This window comes from Schistocerca nitens, chromosome 2 (genome assembly GCF_023898315.1).
Source record: "Schistocerca nitens isolate TAMUIC-IGC-003100 chromosome 2, iqSchNite1.1, whole genome shotgun sequence".
In the NCBI taxonomy this organism is placed as follows: domain Eukaryota; kingdom Metazoa; phylum Arthropoda; class Insecta; order Orthoptera; family Acrididae; genus Schistocerca; species Schistocerca nitens.
The window spans coordinates 823876542-823894846 of record NC_064615.1 but is presented as its reverse complement, the minus strand read 5'-3'; the positions used below and the strand labels follow the sequence as shown (position 1 = coordinate 823894846).

Sequence of the window (18305 nt, the reverse complement as noted above, 5' to 3'; positions counted from 1 at the left end):
ATCTAGAGTCCAACTGATATGGTCACGAGCCCAGGAGAGGCACTGCAGGCAATGTCATGCAGTTAGCAAAGGCACTCGCGTCATTCGTCTGCTGCCATAGCCCACTAACGCCAAATTTTGCCATACTGTCATAACATATGTGTTAGGACACACTGAAGTGCCAAAGAAACTGGTATAGGCATGCATATTCAAATAGAGAGATAATGTAAACAGCAGAATACGGGGATGCATTCGGCAGTGCCTATATAAGACAAGTGTCTGGTGCAGTTGTTAGATCAGTTACTGCTGCTACAACGGCAGGTTATCAAGATTTAGATGAGTTTGAGTGTGGTGCTATAGTTGGTGCACGAGTGATGGGACACAGCATCTCTGAGGGGACGTGGGGATTTTCCCTTACGAACGTTTCACAAGTGTACCGTTAATATCAGGAATCGGGTAAAACATAAAATTTCCGACATTGCTATAGCCTGAAAATGATCCTGCAAGAATGGGACCAATGGTGACTGAAGAGAATCGTTCAACATGACAGAAATAAAACCCTTTCATAAACTGCTGCAGATTTCAATGCTGGGCCATCAACAAATGTCAGCGTGTGAACCATTCAACGAAACATCCTCGATATGGGCTCTCAAAGCCGAAAGCCCACTCGTATATCCTTGATGACTGCACAACACAAAGGTTTATGCCTCACCTGAACCTGTCAGTACTGACATTGGACTGTGGATGACTGGAAACACATTGCCTGTTGGACAACTCTCATTTCAAATTGCATCGAGTGAATGGATGTGTACGGGTATGGAGACAACTTCATGAACCCATGGATCGTGCATGTCAGCAAGGAGCTGTTCAAGCTGGTGGAGACTCTGTAAAGGTGTGGGGCGTGTGCAGTTGCAGTGATACGGGGCCCATAACATGCCTAGATATGACTCCAACAAGTGACACATATGTAAACATCTTGTCTGATCACCTGCATCCATTCAGGTCCATTGTGCATTTTGATGGACTTGAGCAATTCCAGCAGGACAAAGCAACACCCCACACATCCAGAATGGCTCCAGAAACACTCTTCTGAGTTTAAACACTTTTGCTGGCCACCAAACTCCCCAGACATGAACATTATTGAGCATATGTGGGATGCCTTGCAAAGTGCTGTTCAGAAGTGAACTCCACTCACTCGTACTCTTATGATTTATGGACAGCCTTGCAGGATTCATGGTGTCAGTTCCCTCCAGTACTACTTCAGGCATTAATCGAGTCCACGCCACATCATGTTGCAGCACTTCTGTGTGCTCAAGTGGGCGTTGCACGGTACTAGGGGGGGGTGTACCAGTTTCTTTGGCTCTTCAATGTATACGTTATATGACTACCATTTTGTGGTAAAAGTCTGTTAATTCATGTCATGTGGCTATAATCATTTCAGAAATCTTTTCACATGAATCACCTCTTTCAAATGACAACTCTGCCAATGCACTGCTCTTTTACAACTTGTGTACACGATACTACCACTGTCTGTATACTTGTGTATTGCTGTCTAATGTGTTGGCATTTTTACCCACTGATTAACTAGGTATAAGTTCGCTAAAATTATGAGACAGTATGGCTGGCCAGTGCCAATAGATATTTACAAAAGTACCAGAAAACACACTATCTTTTGGATGTGTTAGTTTCTTCCTCTGGGAGGAAAGAGAGAAGGATTGGGAAAATGGAGGAGGAAGAGATATCAGAGAGAGTAGGAGGTCAGAGCAAGTATCTTGGCACACACTGTGCCAGCTTCAATCCGGTGATTATGAGAACAGAGTGAGAAGTAAAGATGGAATAAAAGGATGAAAAATGAAATTAATAGGGCAAGTAAGAACTAAGAAGAAAATGTGACTTGTGTGGGGGAGGTGAGCAAGAAGGTGAAGAAGCAACAAGCAGTAAAGAGAATAATTAAATAAGACATAATAAATAAAAATAATGTGATGAAAATTATTAAAAACAATGGACGGGAATTATATGTTAGTATGTTAATGGAGGTTAACTTGAGGAGGATTTCGGGATAAAAGGATATGTTGCAGGGCAAGCTCCCATCTCCTCGTGCTTGCAGCCAGAGGTAAAAATATGACTATGAAGTCTTTCGCGATGGAATCCTTGCATAAAAAGTTCTCAGTTTACTTGCCGCGTCAAATTTGGATAAAATCCCGAGCTTTCGATGACTACCTCCATCATCTCCGTCAGGGGTAAAACTGACTCGCCCGCATGGACTGTGCTACTGTAAGGCAGTGTCCCCTGAGGAAGAATAATCAATGTAACTTACTGAAATTTATTTCACTACATATTCACCCTGTACATCCAAACATGGCGCCAGAGCAGGTGGCAGTAAGTGGGTTCTTGGGGGCAGATTTTACAGCAGGATTAATTGCAGTGTAATATTAGTGGTCTGTGAATGATGTTACTGATGTTACAGAAGACATCAATGAATGGTGTGGGTAGGATATCAGGGAAAGGGGGGAGGCAGCAATGCACCAAAGTTTTGTTTGGAAGTTCAAGCTGTGTGATTATAGGGTGTGAAAAGGTACTGCCTTGGAGATTTGTTTGTGGATAAGGCCTATGGGGTAGTTGCAGGAGAAGAAAGTCCGTGAGGGATTGTTGATAGTGTTGAGGGATTTGATGAAGGAATAGATTCTTTTGCCATGAATGTCTAGGGTGTAGGGAAAGGAGCATTTTATATGAAAGGGGTGGCAGCTGTCAAGCTTTGGTATTAGTTGATTTTATTTGGGCTCAGGCTTGGATATGGGCTCCAGTGAGGTGGAGTTCAGTGTCAAGGAAGATGACTTTGGATTCGGAAAATGACCTAGTGAATTTGAGTTATGAAATGGTTAAACTGTAAGTGCTGCACAGATTATATTAGTTTTATACTGCTGTTATAGCCATGCTTATTCACTAACAAGGTATGTGTTGCCTAAAATTAGAGACAGGATAGCTGGCCACGACTTACTTCAGGAAGCAAAATTCTTAGTACTGACAATAGGCATGTACATAAGTATAAGAAACTATTCTGTCTTTTGGAGCTCATGTTGAAAAGAGAAGGCACATTAGGAGTAAGGGCAGGCCACTCAGACCTCTGTATGAGAGGGACCCACCTGTTCTTTTGATATGGCAGGTACCTGTTCTGTCATTTCAGTAGGAGTAAGATACATTTTTGATACTGTCATGAAATGATATCCCCAGAGATACGGTAAGCCTGACATTAGACACTATTATAACGTATCTCAAAATAATAAGACAATACCAGAGAAGGAAAGTTGCTACTCACCATACAGCGGAGATGCTGAGTCGTGATAGGCACAACAAAAGGATTCACACAATTGTAGCTTTCGGCCATTAAGGCCTTCGTCAGCAGTAGACATACATACACACACGCGCACGCACACACTCGTGCAAACGCAACTTGCACACACATCTGCAGTCTCAGAGAATTGTGTATGTACGTCTACTGCTGACAAAGGCCTTAATGGCTGAAAGCTACAATTGTGTGAATCTTTCTGTTGTGCGTATTGCGACTCAGTATCTCCGCTGTATGGTGAGGAGCAACTTCCCTTCTCTGGTATTGTTACATTCCATCCTGGATTTTCCATTGTTCAAAATAATAATATTGTTTCTAATTGATAGACCATCATGTTGCCTGATCATTTTCAAAATGTCGGCCACCCAAATGAGATTTGAGGGGCACGAAAAGGTGAAATTCAGTGGGGGGAAGGGGATGGGGCAAGTCAAGACAGTAGGGTGGGTGTTCCAAGTGTTCCAGATGAAATGTTTGTAACAGCTCCTGCATTTGTCTGACTGTCTGATGATGGGCATTGTCATCCAGAAGAATTATTCCATTTGTCAGGAGGCCATGTTGTTTGTAGTGAATGGGTTGTTAGAGTTCCCACAGAGTGGTGCAATGTGATGTGGCATTCACAGCCTCACTGTGAGGCTAGAATTTCATCAGTATGATCCCTTGCATGTCCCAAAACACAGTGGGCGTTGACCATCATGACTGACAGAATAGTCTTGTACTTTATAGTTGCTGAGGAGGTGGAATATTTCCAATCCATGGATAATCTTTAGCGATTATATTAGATTCGGTTTTCATCCCATAGACCAAAAAAATGAGATGATTCTTGTGGGTGTGTAACATGTCAGAGAAAATAACATAAAAAAATAAAAATTTGAATATAACACTTACTACCCTGATCATTTGTCAGGAAATTGTCGAAATAGGTGAATACAGTGCGGTAAACTGGAACAGCTAATCTTTACAGAATTAACGCTGTCAGAATGAAACATTGTTATCCACTATCAATAAATTTATCATGCACAAAATACCTAATCTTGATTGTTGTGATCAAGTGCTGTCAAAACTGAAATCTAACAGACATTTTTACTTAAACTGGCTTAAGGGGCTCCGGAACGCCCTATACTTGCAATGTTAAAATAACGCTTATAAATTACATCTTTCCTCACAAAGTATTTGAGGTAGGAAGTTGAACTTTTTACAGATTATTTATTGGAATATGGGCTACAACTAAACACAGGGATTTTACAAAATTTTAGTTCAGTTATTAAAGATGATTTTTTTTTCAATTGTAATGAAAATTCACAACATTTTTTTGCAATTTTTTATTTATATATTAAAAAATATACAGTTTTTTGGAAAAAGGCTGTGTTAAATTATGCAGAAGGTACTGTGTAACATTTACTGAAAGTTTGAAACAAATATGTTTTGAAGCTCCTTAGAAAACATGTAATTAGTATGAGAAAATAAAAGTTTTGGGAATCGAGCGACAAAGATTGGATTAACTTTTTAGTGCATTCCAGGTCCATAGGATGGATTATCTTCATCCTCTGCAAACTCCTCCTCCAGCTTCCTCTTGTTCCTCCTCCTGTTTACTCTTGCTTGTATTTCTAGACTCTTTACAGCCCTGTCTGCAGCCCGAAGGCGTACCTTGTCTAAAGCAAGCATTGCTCGTACCATGTTAGAACCTATCATCATTCCCATATTTCTAAATACCTTGCACCTTACAATGTTGTCATCATTGAAAGTCGCAACAGCATCATACACACCAAAGTGAAGTGTTTCTATTCCAACAAATACAGTCTTGGGGATTCTCGACCATATAACACTATTTACACTTTCATTGGGGTTTTGAGTTTTTCCGTGAATACACTTTTTCAACAGTTCAGGTGCTGCTAAGTCTCTGAAAATAGGTTTTATCACCTCCATTATTGCATGAGGCAGACTATGCTTATGAGTGTACACTTCACCAGTTAGCAATCCTTTGTTATATTTGCACCAATTGTCTTCTTCTTTGGGACACAAGCTATGTTGGGGATTTTCATCGTCTTTATTGTTTACAGTAATAACACATACCTTTAGCTTTCCAACATTTCTCCTTTTCTTAAAAGCCTTCAGAGGATTTCTAATAACTTTACTTTTACTCATTATTATACTTCAACAAAACAGAGACTCAAGAAACAGAATTAATTACGAATATTTTCGAGATAACGACAGAGTAAATAAACATGAAACAATCGACAATCACACCAGCGATATATATTGAACCATCACAGGTTAGCCACAACACATACTTTATCTCACATCACTAAAATGTACCTGATGAACACGGACGTTAATAATAACACCATTTGACAGCAGTTTAACAGCGCCACAGTGGGTCACGCCCATGTAGAACACATTTCAAAAAAAAAATTTAAAAATAGTTGTAGTCTTCGGAATTGAATAAATTATATATCTATTAAAAGGTAATAGTCCGCAGATTCAGAAAACGCAAAAAAAGTAAAAATTGAACTTTTCATGATTTTGAGCCTTTCCGGAGCCCCTTAACAGTCTCTGCTAAGATATTCATCTATAGAGTAGAAGGAGTTGCCTATCAAAAAGTCTTTCAAACTCGGTTTAAACTGTGCTTTATCTGAATGGTTCAAATGGCTCTGAGCACTATGGGACTCAACTGCTGAGGTCATAAGTCCCCTAGAACTTAGAACTACTTAAACCTAACTAACCTAAGGACAACACACACATCCATGCCCGAGGCAGGATTCGAACCTGCGACCGTAGCGGTCGCGCGGTTCCGGACTGTAGCGCCAGAACCGCTCGGCCACCAGCGGCCGGCTGTGCTTTATCTGAAACCAAGTTTTTGATGGTTGCTGGAAATTTATTGAAAATGTGTGTTCCTGAATATTGGCCCCTGTTTTTGGACCAAGGGAAGTGATTTTAGGTTTTTATGTAGAGTGTTCTTATTCCTAGTATTGATACTATGTATTGAGCTATTGGTTGGAAATAGAGATGTATTACTTGCAACAAACTTCATTAAGGAATAAATATACTGAGAAGCAATTGTTAGAATACAAAGTTCCTTGAACAGGTTTCTACATGATGATCTTGAAATTACACCACAAATGATTCTTCTCACTTGCTTTTGCACCCTGAAAACTTTTGCTCGGTTTGATGAGCTGTCCCAGAATATGATCCCATATGACATAATAGACTTAAAGTAAGCAAAGTATGCAAGTTTTTTATATTTATATCTCGTACATCTGACATCATTGTCACTGCAAATACAGACTTGTTTAGGCACTTCAGCAATTCTGTGGTAGCTCTTCCCAATTGAATTTATTATCGAGTTGTAATCCCAGAAATTTAACACTGTCAACCTCTTCGATCTGCATGTCTTCATATGTAATACACTTGCTGGAAGGAAATCTCTTACAGGTTCTGAACTGCATTCTCAAAGATTAATGACAGTGAATTAGCTTTAAAACATTTATTAATGTCATTGAAAATTAGATTAGCAGTTATTTCTAAATCTGCATTCGACTTGCTACTTATTGCAATGTTTGTATCATCTGCAAACAAAACACACATAGCATCTGGCACTGTAACAGATGAGAGGTCATTAATGTAGACAAGCTAAAGCAATGGACCCAAGATGGAACCTTGAAGAACACCACATGTAATTAATTCCCAGTCAGATGAAGACTGACAGCTTATTGAACAGGTATTTCTCAATGACACCCGTTGTTTCCTGTTAGATAGATAAGACTCGAACCATTTCACAGCATTGCTGATGACACCATAATATTCTAATTTACTTAAGAGAATGCTGTGGTTCACACAATCAAAGGCTTTTGACAGGACACAGAAAATGCCAGTAGCCTCTAATGTATTATCTAATGAATTAAGTACATTCTCACTGTAAGTGTAAATAGCTTTCTCTATATCAGAACCCTTAAGAAATCCAGACTGTGACTTGGACAATATATTATTTGCAGTCAGATGCTTAAGGAGACACTTGAACACAAATTTTTCAAATATTTTTTAGAAAGCTGGCAAAAGTGAAATTGGTCAATAGTTTTATGGTATCTCTTTATCCCCCTTCCTATAAAGAGACTTAACTTCAGCATATTTTAACCAATATGGAAATGTTCTGCTGATAAGAGATTGATTACACAAGTAACTTGAGATAGAAGTCAACTCGCATGAGCACTCTTTGATTAACTTCATTGATATGTTATTATACTTCTTTGGGAGACATCAGTGTCATTTCCCTTTTACTGAAGTTTTTTTTTTTGAAGACTCTATTGCCCTGTTCACCGAACCTGATAACCCCAAGCTGTCAGTAACAGAAATGAAGTAATTGTTCAAGAGGTTTGCAACACTACATGTACTTGTTACCAAAGTCTAATTTACTTTTAGAGGTATCTGATCCTCATCCTTTTTGGCCCCACCTGTCGCTTTCTTCACTATATCCCATACAGTTTTTATTTTGTTGCCTGATGTAATTATCTTTTTCTCATAATAAAGCTGCTTCAATTTCTGGATTACTTGCTCCAATATTTTGCCGTATTCTTTGTAATGCATTACAATTCTAATTTCAGAGCTGTTCCTAGATAGTAGTTACAGTCTCCTTTTTGTCCCACAAGATATCTTTATTCTTGTGTAATCCATGGTTTGTTTTTTGACTTCTGTGTGATATGAGTTACCTTTAGGGGAAAACAAAAGTGAAGGTAACTTTATTAATGAATGCTTTGTATTTTCCATTTGAGTCAGAAGTATTGTAAACATCTATCCAGTTCATGTATTTGAACAATTTCCTGAATTTCTCAATTTTTGACTTATTTATTACTCTCCTGTACTGAGATTTAATAGATTTTTAATCATGACAAGTTTCAAAATGTAACACAAGATGCTGAATGTCATGATCAGACAGCCCATTTACTGTTGGTTTTGTGATATGACTTTTATCCCTAGTTTTGTCTACAAAGATATTATCAATAGCAGTCTCGGAGCATTTACATATCCTAGTAGCGAAGTCCACAGTAGGAACTAAATTGAATGATAGTGTTACTGGCTGCAATAGTTGTTCACTGACAGACCTTTTCAATAAACCCACATTCAAATCACCAGCAAGCACTATTTCCTTTTTCTTTACCATGAGATGGGACAGTAGAGCTTTCAGATTTTTTATGAATGTGATCTGTATATACCTACTATTATAAAGGACTTATTATGAAATACTACTTCTGTTGCACAAGCTTCTAAGTGCTGCTCTGAGCAAAACTTATCAATATCAACTGCTCTGAGCAAAACTTATTAATATCAATATTCTTGAAATCAAATCAGTTTTTGACAAATGTGGCAACTACTCCTTTCTCCATATTTTCTCTACAGAAGTAAGAAGCTAATTTGAATCCTGTAACATTAACGTATCTACACCAGTGGTCACGTGATGCTCAGAGAGGCAGATTATATCAACTGGTTTTCTCAACTCTATTCTTCAACACAAATAAGCAGTTCATTAAGCTCTCCCTTAGTCCTCAGATATTCTGATGCAATAACGATAATTGATTTTGTGCACTGGCTGAATTGCAACTGAATGAACCTAATTTTCGTGCCAATTTTTGAGTATCTCTAGTTTCAATCAGAGGCTGTCTGCTTGAATTGTGTACATTAAAATTTGCTTTCTGGCTGCCTGTTTTATCAATGTGAATGTCATTTTCAGCTTGTCTCAGAGCATCTTTTGTTTCTGCCCTCCCTACCCTAAAAAAACTTCCGATCCGTCACTTGTAACCACTGGTACTTTACTACTTGTGACAGTGCCCCCCCCCTCCCCCCTTAAGTTATTTGCTATTAGCCCAGACAGTTTTCCCTTCCCTTTCCTGTTGAGGTGAAAGCCATGCCTGGTATAGTCCCACCTGCTGATAGAATCAACAGGAACCACACTGATATGAGACCCCATATCTGATTCAAGCAACCGTTCCACCTCTAAATTAACACTCATAACAAAAGAAAGTAAATGAGGCCGATTATGGCACCTCAGAACAGACACAAGCCCAACACCAGTATGTCTCGTTGCCTAAGCTATCTTTACCAGGTCACTCTCCATTGAGTAATTAGGATTCCTATTTATGCTGTTGCCCACCCCACCCATTATTACCAAGGTCTCTTCCTTTGTGAAGTCTTTGCAAAGTGAACTTACATCCTCTATCACCTGACCAAGACTTGCACTAGGTTTCTGGTTGAAAATAGTCAACCAAGACTTATTCCTTGTAACAGTTACTGTCAAGAAGTCCTTTCTTTCCTCACAGTAACAAATGAGGTGCTGCAAAGACAGACCCATTCTGTTCATTTTATGTTCTTTAGTCAGCATGCAGGACAATGCAACTTCTGCTGCTCATGGATGATGATGTAAGTGGTTCCATGTGAACACCCTGTCGCATGTGTTATGTCACAAATTGTCACACATCAGTCATTATGAATGATCTGCTCCTCATGTCCTGCCACTGCAGGCTGACCAGGAAGCTCCCAGTCTCTGACTGGTCACTTTTGGCTGAACATATGTTTGATAAGCTCTTGGTTACTGAGATTATGAATTTTACACCACCAGTCCTCTGTAATTGTATTCCTGTGCATGTTTCAGGAACCACCAAGTGGCACAATGGCGGAATTTTGTGTCTTACAAGGAATAGGGATGTTTTCTTACCAACAAAATTGCAAGGATGGTAAATATTAACTAACAACCTCAGGTAAACTGGTGGCACGTCAGTTATATTACTTTTGCCCAACTGTATGGATCACCATAAGACTCAACTTTTCCCCAACTTCTAGTGGAAACAAAATGGCCTCTAGCAGATGTGCTGTCTGGAGCCAAAAACACCAATCACTACGAAGGCTGCATGCAGCCAATCATGAGGATCATTTCAGAAGAGAATTCTTTCTGGTAAAATGACACTTACTTTGTCTCAAAGTGTTTTCATCATGACTAAGAGAGTGAAAATTGTATCCATTTTGTGTACACAAAGTTTTGTAATGCATACCAGGTGTGCAGAAATCTGTTATAGTGATTAAAGAATGGCTCATTGTTGGAGGTATATTTTTGCGCAAAGTTGACATATTAGAACCGCAGGCAACTTTTGTGTGTGTGTGTGTGGGGGGGGGGGGGGTATGGTGTGATAGATGTTATGAAGACAATAAATGAGAAACAAAAACCATTTTCACTTGCACCGTATCACTGGTATCTAATTTTTGCTTGTATCACACTAATCATTTCAGAGCGACACAGGAAATGTAGATGCCAGTCATGTGACCAAAAAAATCCTAAAAGTGGTTGTTGAAAATTTATTTACTGACTTCAATGTTACGAAAAGGACAGTTGCTACACACTATATAGCAGAGATGCTGAGTCACAGATAGGTGCAGAAAAAGACTGTCAGAAAGTGAGCTTTCGGCCAACAAGGCCTTCGTCAGAAAAACAAACACACACACACACACACACACAGACTGTATTTGTGTGTGTGTGTGTGTGTGTGTTTTGTCAATTTCCGATGAAGGTCTTGTTGGCCGAAAGCTCGCTTTCTGACAGTCTTTTTGTTGTACCTATCTGTGACTCAGTATCTCCACTATATGGTGAATAGCAACTGTCTTTTTCATAATATTGTTAGATTCCATCCTGGTTTTCCATTGTTTGTTTTATTCATTGACAGCTTAAGCTATTTCAGCAAAAATCCTGATAAACATTGCAAAGGTGTACAAAATCTAACATTGAGTCTTTCATTTTTATTATGTGTAGTTTGTTGGTATTTTTACTTTAGTTTCGCTTAAGCTGAGTAATGCTTTTGTCAGTGCTTTTACCGATCTTATAGTTTTTTATGCATAATAGGCATGAAGTTATGTCTTCTCTTGTTTCTTTATACAGACTGATTGAACATCATGCAAATCTGCAGAAGCGACCTTGTGCAGAAATCTTTTTGGAGGAGTGGAGCACTAGTGGAAGGATTAGACCAAATTTAGCATTCCTGCTAGAACTTTTGGTTAAAGCTGAACTGTACAGAGCTGCAGAATTTGTCGCTGGTGATTTATTGAAAGGTCTGTTTTGGCTTGAACTAAGACAAAGCATTGTATTTACATTATCAACAGTATCTCTCTACAGGGGTTGGACAGAAGTATGGAAACACTGTGAGAAATGCTTACTTGAACATAAATGCAGATGCTAGCCAAGCCTGCAGGTTGCACTGTTGCATTGGACCATGAACTGCACCTGTGCAATGTCCTCCATATGTTACAAGTCTCAGTCATGGTTAGAACTGTGTTCTGTGAACTTGGGAATGCATTATGTTGGAGGTAAATGAATTTGAACAGGGGCAAATTGTTCATGCTCATATGGTGTGTGCTTCCATAACCAAAGGAGCTAAACTGCTTGGGCAATGTATTGAAGATTTATGCTGCATACAGGGAAAGTGGAAAAAGTCATCTGCTAAGTCACAATGTGGATGACAGTGCTTGTTAAATGATCATGACAGAGTCTCATTGAAGAGGATTGTGACCAAAAACAAGAGGATGACATCTGCAAAAGCCATTGTGATACTGAAAATCACACTTGTGAACTCTGTCAGCACCAAAACAACATGGAAGGAGCTCCATAAGCAAGGAATTGTAGGGCAAACTGAGACTGTGTAGCAATGGAAGAAAGTCATTTGGTCGGATGTGTCTTGATTCACACAGTTTCCAATTCCTGGCCGAGTTTACTTCCAGTGAGTGAAACATGATGGGGATTGAGTGTCAATTTGGGCAGCCATATTGTGGTATTCCAAGGGCTCAATGGTGACCATTTGGGCTGATCAGGTCCATCCCGTAGTACAATGTTTGTCACCCAATGGTGGTGATGTTTTCCAAGATGACAGGCCACCTATTCACACAGCTTGGATCGTCCATTACTGGTTTAGTGAGCCACCACAGTCTTCAGATCTCAATATTATTAAGCTTTTGTGGTGTGCTTTGGAACAAAGGGTGCGTGATCGCTATCCACCTCCATCATCTTTACCTGAATGTGCCACTGTTATGCAGGAAGAATAGTATAAGATTCCCTCGAAAATTATACAGGATGTGTATTTGCCCATTTCAAGATGACTGGAATCTGTTTTGAATGCCAGTGGGTTTCCTGCTTTGTAGTATACATGATAACATGTATTTTTGGTGTTTCCATATTTTTGTCCAATCCCTGTATGTCAAGAAAAAAGACAGGTGAGATAATGTAAATAACTATAGGCTCATCATAATTTCCTCTGCATTTCAAAAATATTGGAAAATTTATGTGTGAGAAACTTATGAAATTTATAAACGAAAACAAAATACTTCGTAAAGAAAAATACAGATTCAGAAAAAAAGAGGTCAACAATAACGGCCATTTACGAGTGCGTAAAGTTTATACTAAATCTGACGGACATGAGACGGGAATCAGCACAAGTATTTATTGACCTGTTGATGAAAGCTCTTGACATGCTGGTTCATCAGATTCTGCTGTCAAGGTTCGAAATGTGTGATATCTGAGGCCTGTGCAACAGTCGGATCAGTTCGTTCCTGAGCAGATGCAATCAAGCAATGACCATCAAACACACAAATATCAAGCTTGTTGTTGTTGTTAGTGGTGGTGGTGGTGGTGGTGGTGGTGGTCTCCATTCCACAGAGAGGTATGCTGCAGCTCTCCATATTAGTCTAACCTGTGCAAGCATCTTCATTTGTGCATAACTGTCACAGTCTACATTCATTTGAACTGGCTTGCTGTATTCATGCCATCTACAATTTTTACACACCTGGTCTTCCCTCCATTACCAAATTGACCATTTGTTGATGCCTCGGGATGTGTCCTATCAACTGATCCCTTCATTTAGTCAAGTTGTGGCGTAAATTTCTTTTCTCCCTAATGTGATTCATTACATCCTCATTTGTTATTTGCTTTACCCATCAATGTTAAACATTATTCTAAAGCACCTAATATAATAGCTTCTGTACTTATATTTTGCGAATTGGTTATTGTCCACTTTTCATTTCCATACAAGGCTATACTCCACACAAATATCTTCAGAAAAGACTTTCAAACACTTAAATTTATGTTAGATGTTAATAAATTCCTGTTTTTCGGAAATGCTTTATTTGCTATTGCTAGTCTTCCTTTTATATCCTCTCTATTCGACCATTATCAGTTATTTTGCTGCTCAAATAGCTAAACGCACCTACTACTTTTAGAGTCTCATTTTCTAATCTAATTCTCCAACTGATTTAATTTGACTGCTTTCCAGTATCCTTAATTTACTTGTGTTGATGTTCATCTTATAAAATCTTTTCAAGACACTATCCATTCCGTTCAACTGCCTTTCCAAGTCCTTTGCCGTGTGATAGAATTAAATATCATTGGCAGAACTCGAAGTTTTTATTTATTCTCTGTGAACTTTTAATTCCTTTTCCAAATTTCTTGTCAGTTGCTTTACTGTTTGCGCCATTTACAGAAGGAAAGTTATCAGGGATAGGTTACAACTAGACATGGACAAAACCATTCTTTTCAGGGACTGGATCAAAACTACTGTCTCACTGGAATGAATTAACTCTTTGTCATAACTCGTCACTCTACTTTCGCTTAGTAAAGCAGATGAAAGGAAGGTACCTTGCCTTTTTAATTCACAGTCACTGTATCTGAGTTTATACTTTATTTCAAAAAGAGGATTAACAGTTTTCCATTACATCTGTCGTAGTTTTCAGATTTCTGAAAAGTCGTGCATTTCATCTTCAGTAAAAATAAAAAAAATATCTCAACAAAATTCCGAATATTTTTTTTTATCAAGTTGTGAAATTATAACAATAAAACTCATTCTTGCTCTTTTTTATAGTTTTACTGGAAACAATATATAATATGAAAACTACAATATAATTGAACTAATTTTCTACTTTCAAAAATTATCTACAGTTGTCATTTGTGGTCAGAGTGACACTGTAGATCTAATTCAACAATCACTGTTGGTCCAGGGCCGTGGCTTTGTTGAATCTGACTTTTGGTATCAGCAAAATCCTCCCAAAATGAAGCATTTGCACAAGTTATGGCTGTTATTAGTTGCTGATTGATCTTAAAACAATAAATAAATCCTTGTATTTTAGCAAGTCGAAGGCAAATCAACACACACTGAAAAACATAACCACTCTTTTAACATCATCAAGTTTTCTGTATTCACTTTTCATATTGTGTGTTAAACAACAAAATTTAAAGGAAGTGCAAATCATAGCAAATCATAGAACACGTGGAAGGTTCAAAAGTTTGACAGCCAATTTCATTGTTGAAGCACTGTTAGCCAGTTTGAAATACTTTCTGCAATTGGGTCTTCCTTCAGATTGGAAGCCCTCTAGAAAGTATGATCAGTAGTCTTCCCATTTTCCATGAGTACATATAAAGTAATATTATTTATAGTTATCCTGCTGTTGTTGCTTTGTACTGGTCTGTTGTTGTTGTGGTCTTCAGTCCTGAGACTGGTTTGATGCAGCTCTCCATGCTACTCTCTCCTGTGCAAGCTTCTTCATCTCCCAATACCTACTGCAGCCTACATCCTTCTGAATCTGCTTAGTGTATTCATCTCTTGGTCTCCCGCTACGATTTTTACCCTCCACGCTGCCCTGCAGTACTAAATTGGTGATCCCTTGGGCCTCAGAACATGTCCTACCAAAAGATCCCTTCTTCTAGTCAAGTTGTGCCACAAGCTCCTCTTCTCCCCAATTCTATTCAATACCTCCTCATTAGTTATGTGATCTACCCATCTAATCTTCAGCACTCTTCTGTAGCACCACATTTTGAAATCTTCTATTCTCTTCTTGTCTAAACTATTTATTGTCCATGTTTCACTTCCATACATGGATACACTCCATACAAATACATTCTGAAACGACTTGTTGGCACTTAAATCTACACTCGATGTTAACAAATTTCTCTTCTTCAGAAATGTTTTCCTTGCCTTTGCCAGTCTACATTTTATATCCTCTCTACTTCGACCATCATCAGTTATTTTGCTCCCCAAATAGCAAAACTCCTTTACTACTTTAAGTGTCTCATTTCCTAATCTAATTCCCCCAGCATCACCCGACTTAATTCGACTACATTCCATTACCCTCGTTTTGCTTTTGTTGATGTTCATCTTATACCCTCCTTTCAAGACACTGTCCATTCCGTTCAACTGCTCTTCCAAGCCCTTTGCTGTCTCTGAAAGAATTACAATGTCATCGGCAAACCTCAAAGTTTTTATTTCTTCTCCATGGATTTTAATACCTCCTCTGAACTTTTCTTTTGTTTCCTTTATTGCTTGCTCAATATACAGATTGAATAACATCGGGGAGAGGCTACAACCCTGTCTCTCTCCCTTCCCAACCACTGCTTCCCTTTCATACCCCTCAACTCTTATAACTACCATCTGCTTTCTGTACAAATTGTAAATAGCCTTTCGCTCTCTGTATTTTACCCCTGCCACCTTCAGAATTTGAAAGAGAGTATTCCAATCAACATTGTCAAAAGCTGTCTCTAAGTCTACAAATGCTAGAAACAAAAGTTTGCCTTTCCTTAATCTAGCTTCTAAGATAAGTCGTAGGGTCAGTATTGCCTCACGTGTTCCAATATTTCTACGGAATCCAAACTGGTCTTCCCCGAGGTCAGATTCTATCAGTTTTTCCATTCGCCTTTAAAGAATTTGCGTGAGTTATTAAACTGATAGTTCAGTAATTTTCACATCTGTCAACACCTGATTTCCTTGGGATTGGAATTATTATATTCTTCTTGAAGTCTGAGGGTATTTCGCCTGTCTCATACATCTTGCTCACCAGATGGTAGAGTTCTGTCAGGACTGGCTCTCCCAAGGCCGTCAGTAGTTCTAATGGAATGTTGTCTACTCCCGGGGCCTTGTTTCGACTCAGGTCTTTCAGTGCTCTGTCAAACTCTTCACTCAGTATCATATCTCCCATTTCATTTTCATCTACATCCTCTTCCATTTCCATAATATTGTGTTCAAGTACATTGCTCTTGTATAGACCCTTTATATACTCCTTCCACCTTTCTGCTTTCCCTTCCTTGCTTAGAACTGGGTTTCCATCTGAGCTCCTGATATTCATGCAAGTGGGTCTTTTTTCAGCAAAGGTATCTTTAATTTCCCTGTAGGCAGTATCTGTCTTACCCCTAGTGAGATAAGCCTCTACATCCTTACATTTGTCCTCTAGCCATCCCTGCTTAGCCATTTTGCACTTCCTGTCGATCTCATTTTTGAGACATTTGTATTCCTTTTTGCTTGCTTCATTTACTGCATTTTTATATTTTCTCCTTTCATCAATTAAATTTAATATTTCTTCTGTTACCCAAGGGTTTCTACTAGCCCTCGTCTTTTTACCTATTTGATCCTCTGCTGCCTTCACTATTTCATCCCTCAAAGCTACCCATTCTTCTTCTACTGTATTTCTTTCCCCCATTCCTGTCAATTGTTCCCTTTGCTCTCCCTGAAACTCTCTACAACCTCTGGTTCTTTTAGTTTATCCAGGTCCCATCTCCTTAAATTCCCACCTTTTTGCAGTTTCTTCAGTTTTAATCTGCAGTTCATAACAAATAGATTGTGGTCAGAGTCCACATCTGCACCTGGAAATGTCTTACAATTTAAAACCTGGTTCCTAAATCTCTCTCTTACCATTATATAATCTATCTGATACCTTTTAGTATCTCCAGGGTTCTTCCATGTGTACAACCTTCTTTCACGATTCTTGAACCAAGTGTTAGCTATGATTAAGTTATGCTCTGCACAAAATTCTACCAGGCGGCTTCCTCTTTAGTTTCTTAGCCCCAATCCATATTCACCTACTATGTTTCCTTCTCTCCCTTTTCCTACTCTCGATTTCCAGTCACCCATGACTATTAAATTTTCATCTCCCTTCACTACCTGAATAATTTCTTTTATCTCATCGTACATTTAATCAATTTCTTCATCATCTGCAGAGCTAGTTGGCATATAAACTTGTACTACTGTAGTAGGCGTGGGCTTCATGTCTATCTTGGCCACAATAATGCATCCACTATGCTGTTTGTAGTAACTTACCCGTACTCCTATTTTTTTATGCATTATTAAACCTACTCCTGCATTACACCTATTTTATTTTGTATTTATAACCCTGTATTCACCTGACCAGAAGTCTTGTTCCTCCTGCCACCGCACTTCACAAATTCCCCTATATCTAACTTTAACCTATCCATTTCCCTTTTTAAATTTTCTAACCTACCTGCCCGATTAAGGGATCTGACATTCCACACTCCGATCCTTAGAACGCCAGTTTTCTTTCTCCTGATAACGATGTCCTCTTGAGTAGTCCCTGCCCGGAGATCTGAATGGGGGACTATTTTACCTCCGGAATATTTTACCCAAGAGGACGCCATCATCATTTAACCATACAGTAAAGCTGCATGCCCTCGGGAAAAATTACGGCCGTAGTTTCCCCTTGCTTTCAGCCGTTCGCAGTACCAGAACAGGAAGGCCATATTGGGTAGTGTTACAAGGCCAGGTCAGTCAATCATCCAGACTGTTGCACCTGCAACTACTGAAAAGGCTGCTGCCCCTCTTCAGGAACCACGCGTTTGTCTGGCCTCTCAACAGATACCCCTCCGTTGTGGTTGCACCTATGGTACGGCTATCTGTATCGTTGAGGCACGCAAGCCTCCCCACCAACGCAAGGTCCATGGTTCATGGGGGGTGTACTGGTTTAAATGTTTTAATTAATTCTACCAAACTCTCTAATGCCCAGTCATTTGATCAAATTAAAACATGTACTGGTCTAAATGTTTTAATTTGATCAAATGACTGGGCATTAGAGAGTTTAATAGAATTTTCATATTTGTGAATCATAATTTGGACAAAACACATTTATGATTTTTTAAAATGTTGTGTCTCTAATGGCATAATTTTATTTAATTATAACTTTGATA

The 18305-nt window shown here is 38.8% G+C and overlaps 1 protein-coding gene across 1 annotated transcript in view; it reads left to right on the top strand.

The window, feature by feature from the left end:
- The window catches only part of LOC126234655 (interleukin-1 receptor-associated kinase 4-like), a 105368-nt gene that overhangs the window by 19721 nt on the left and 67342 nt on the right, over nt 1-18305 (top strand). The window contains exon 3 of the mRNA XM_049943387.1: nt 11238-11407. Within this exon, the coding sequence (XP_049799344.1) occupies nt 11238-11407 (170 nt within the window). The remainder of the gene's footprint in view (nt 1-11237; nt 11408-18305) is intronic.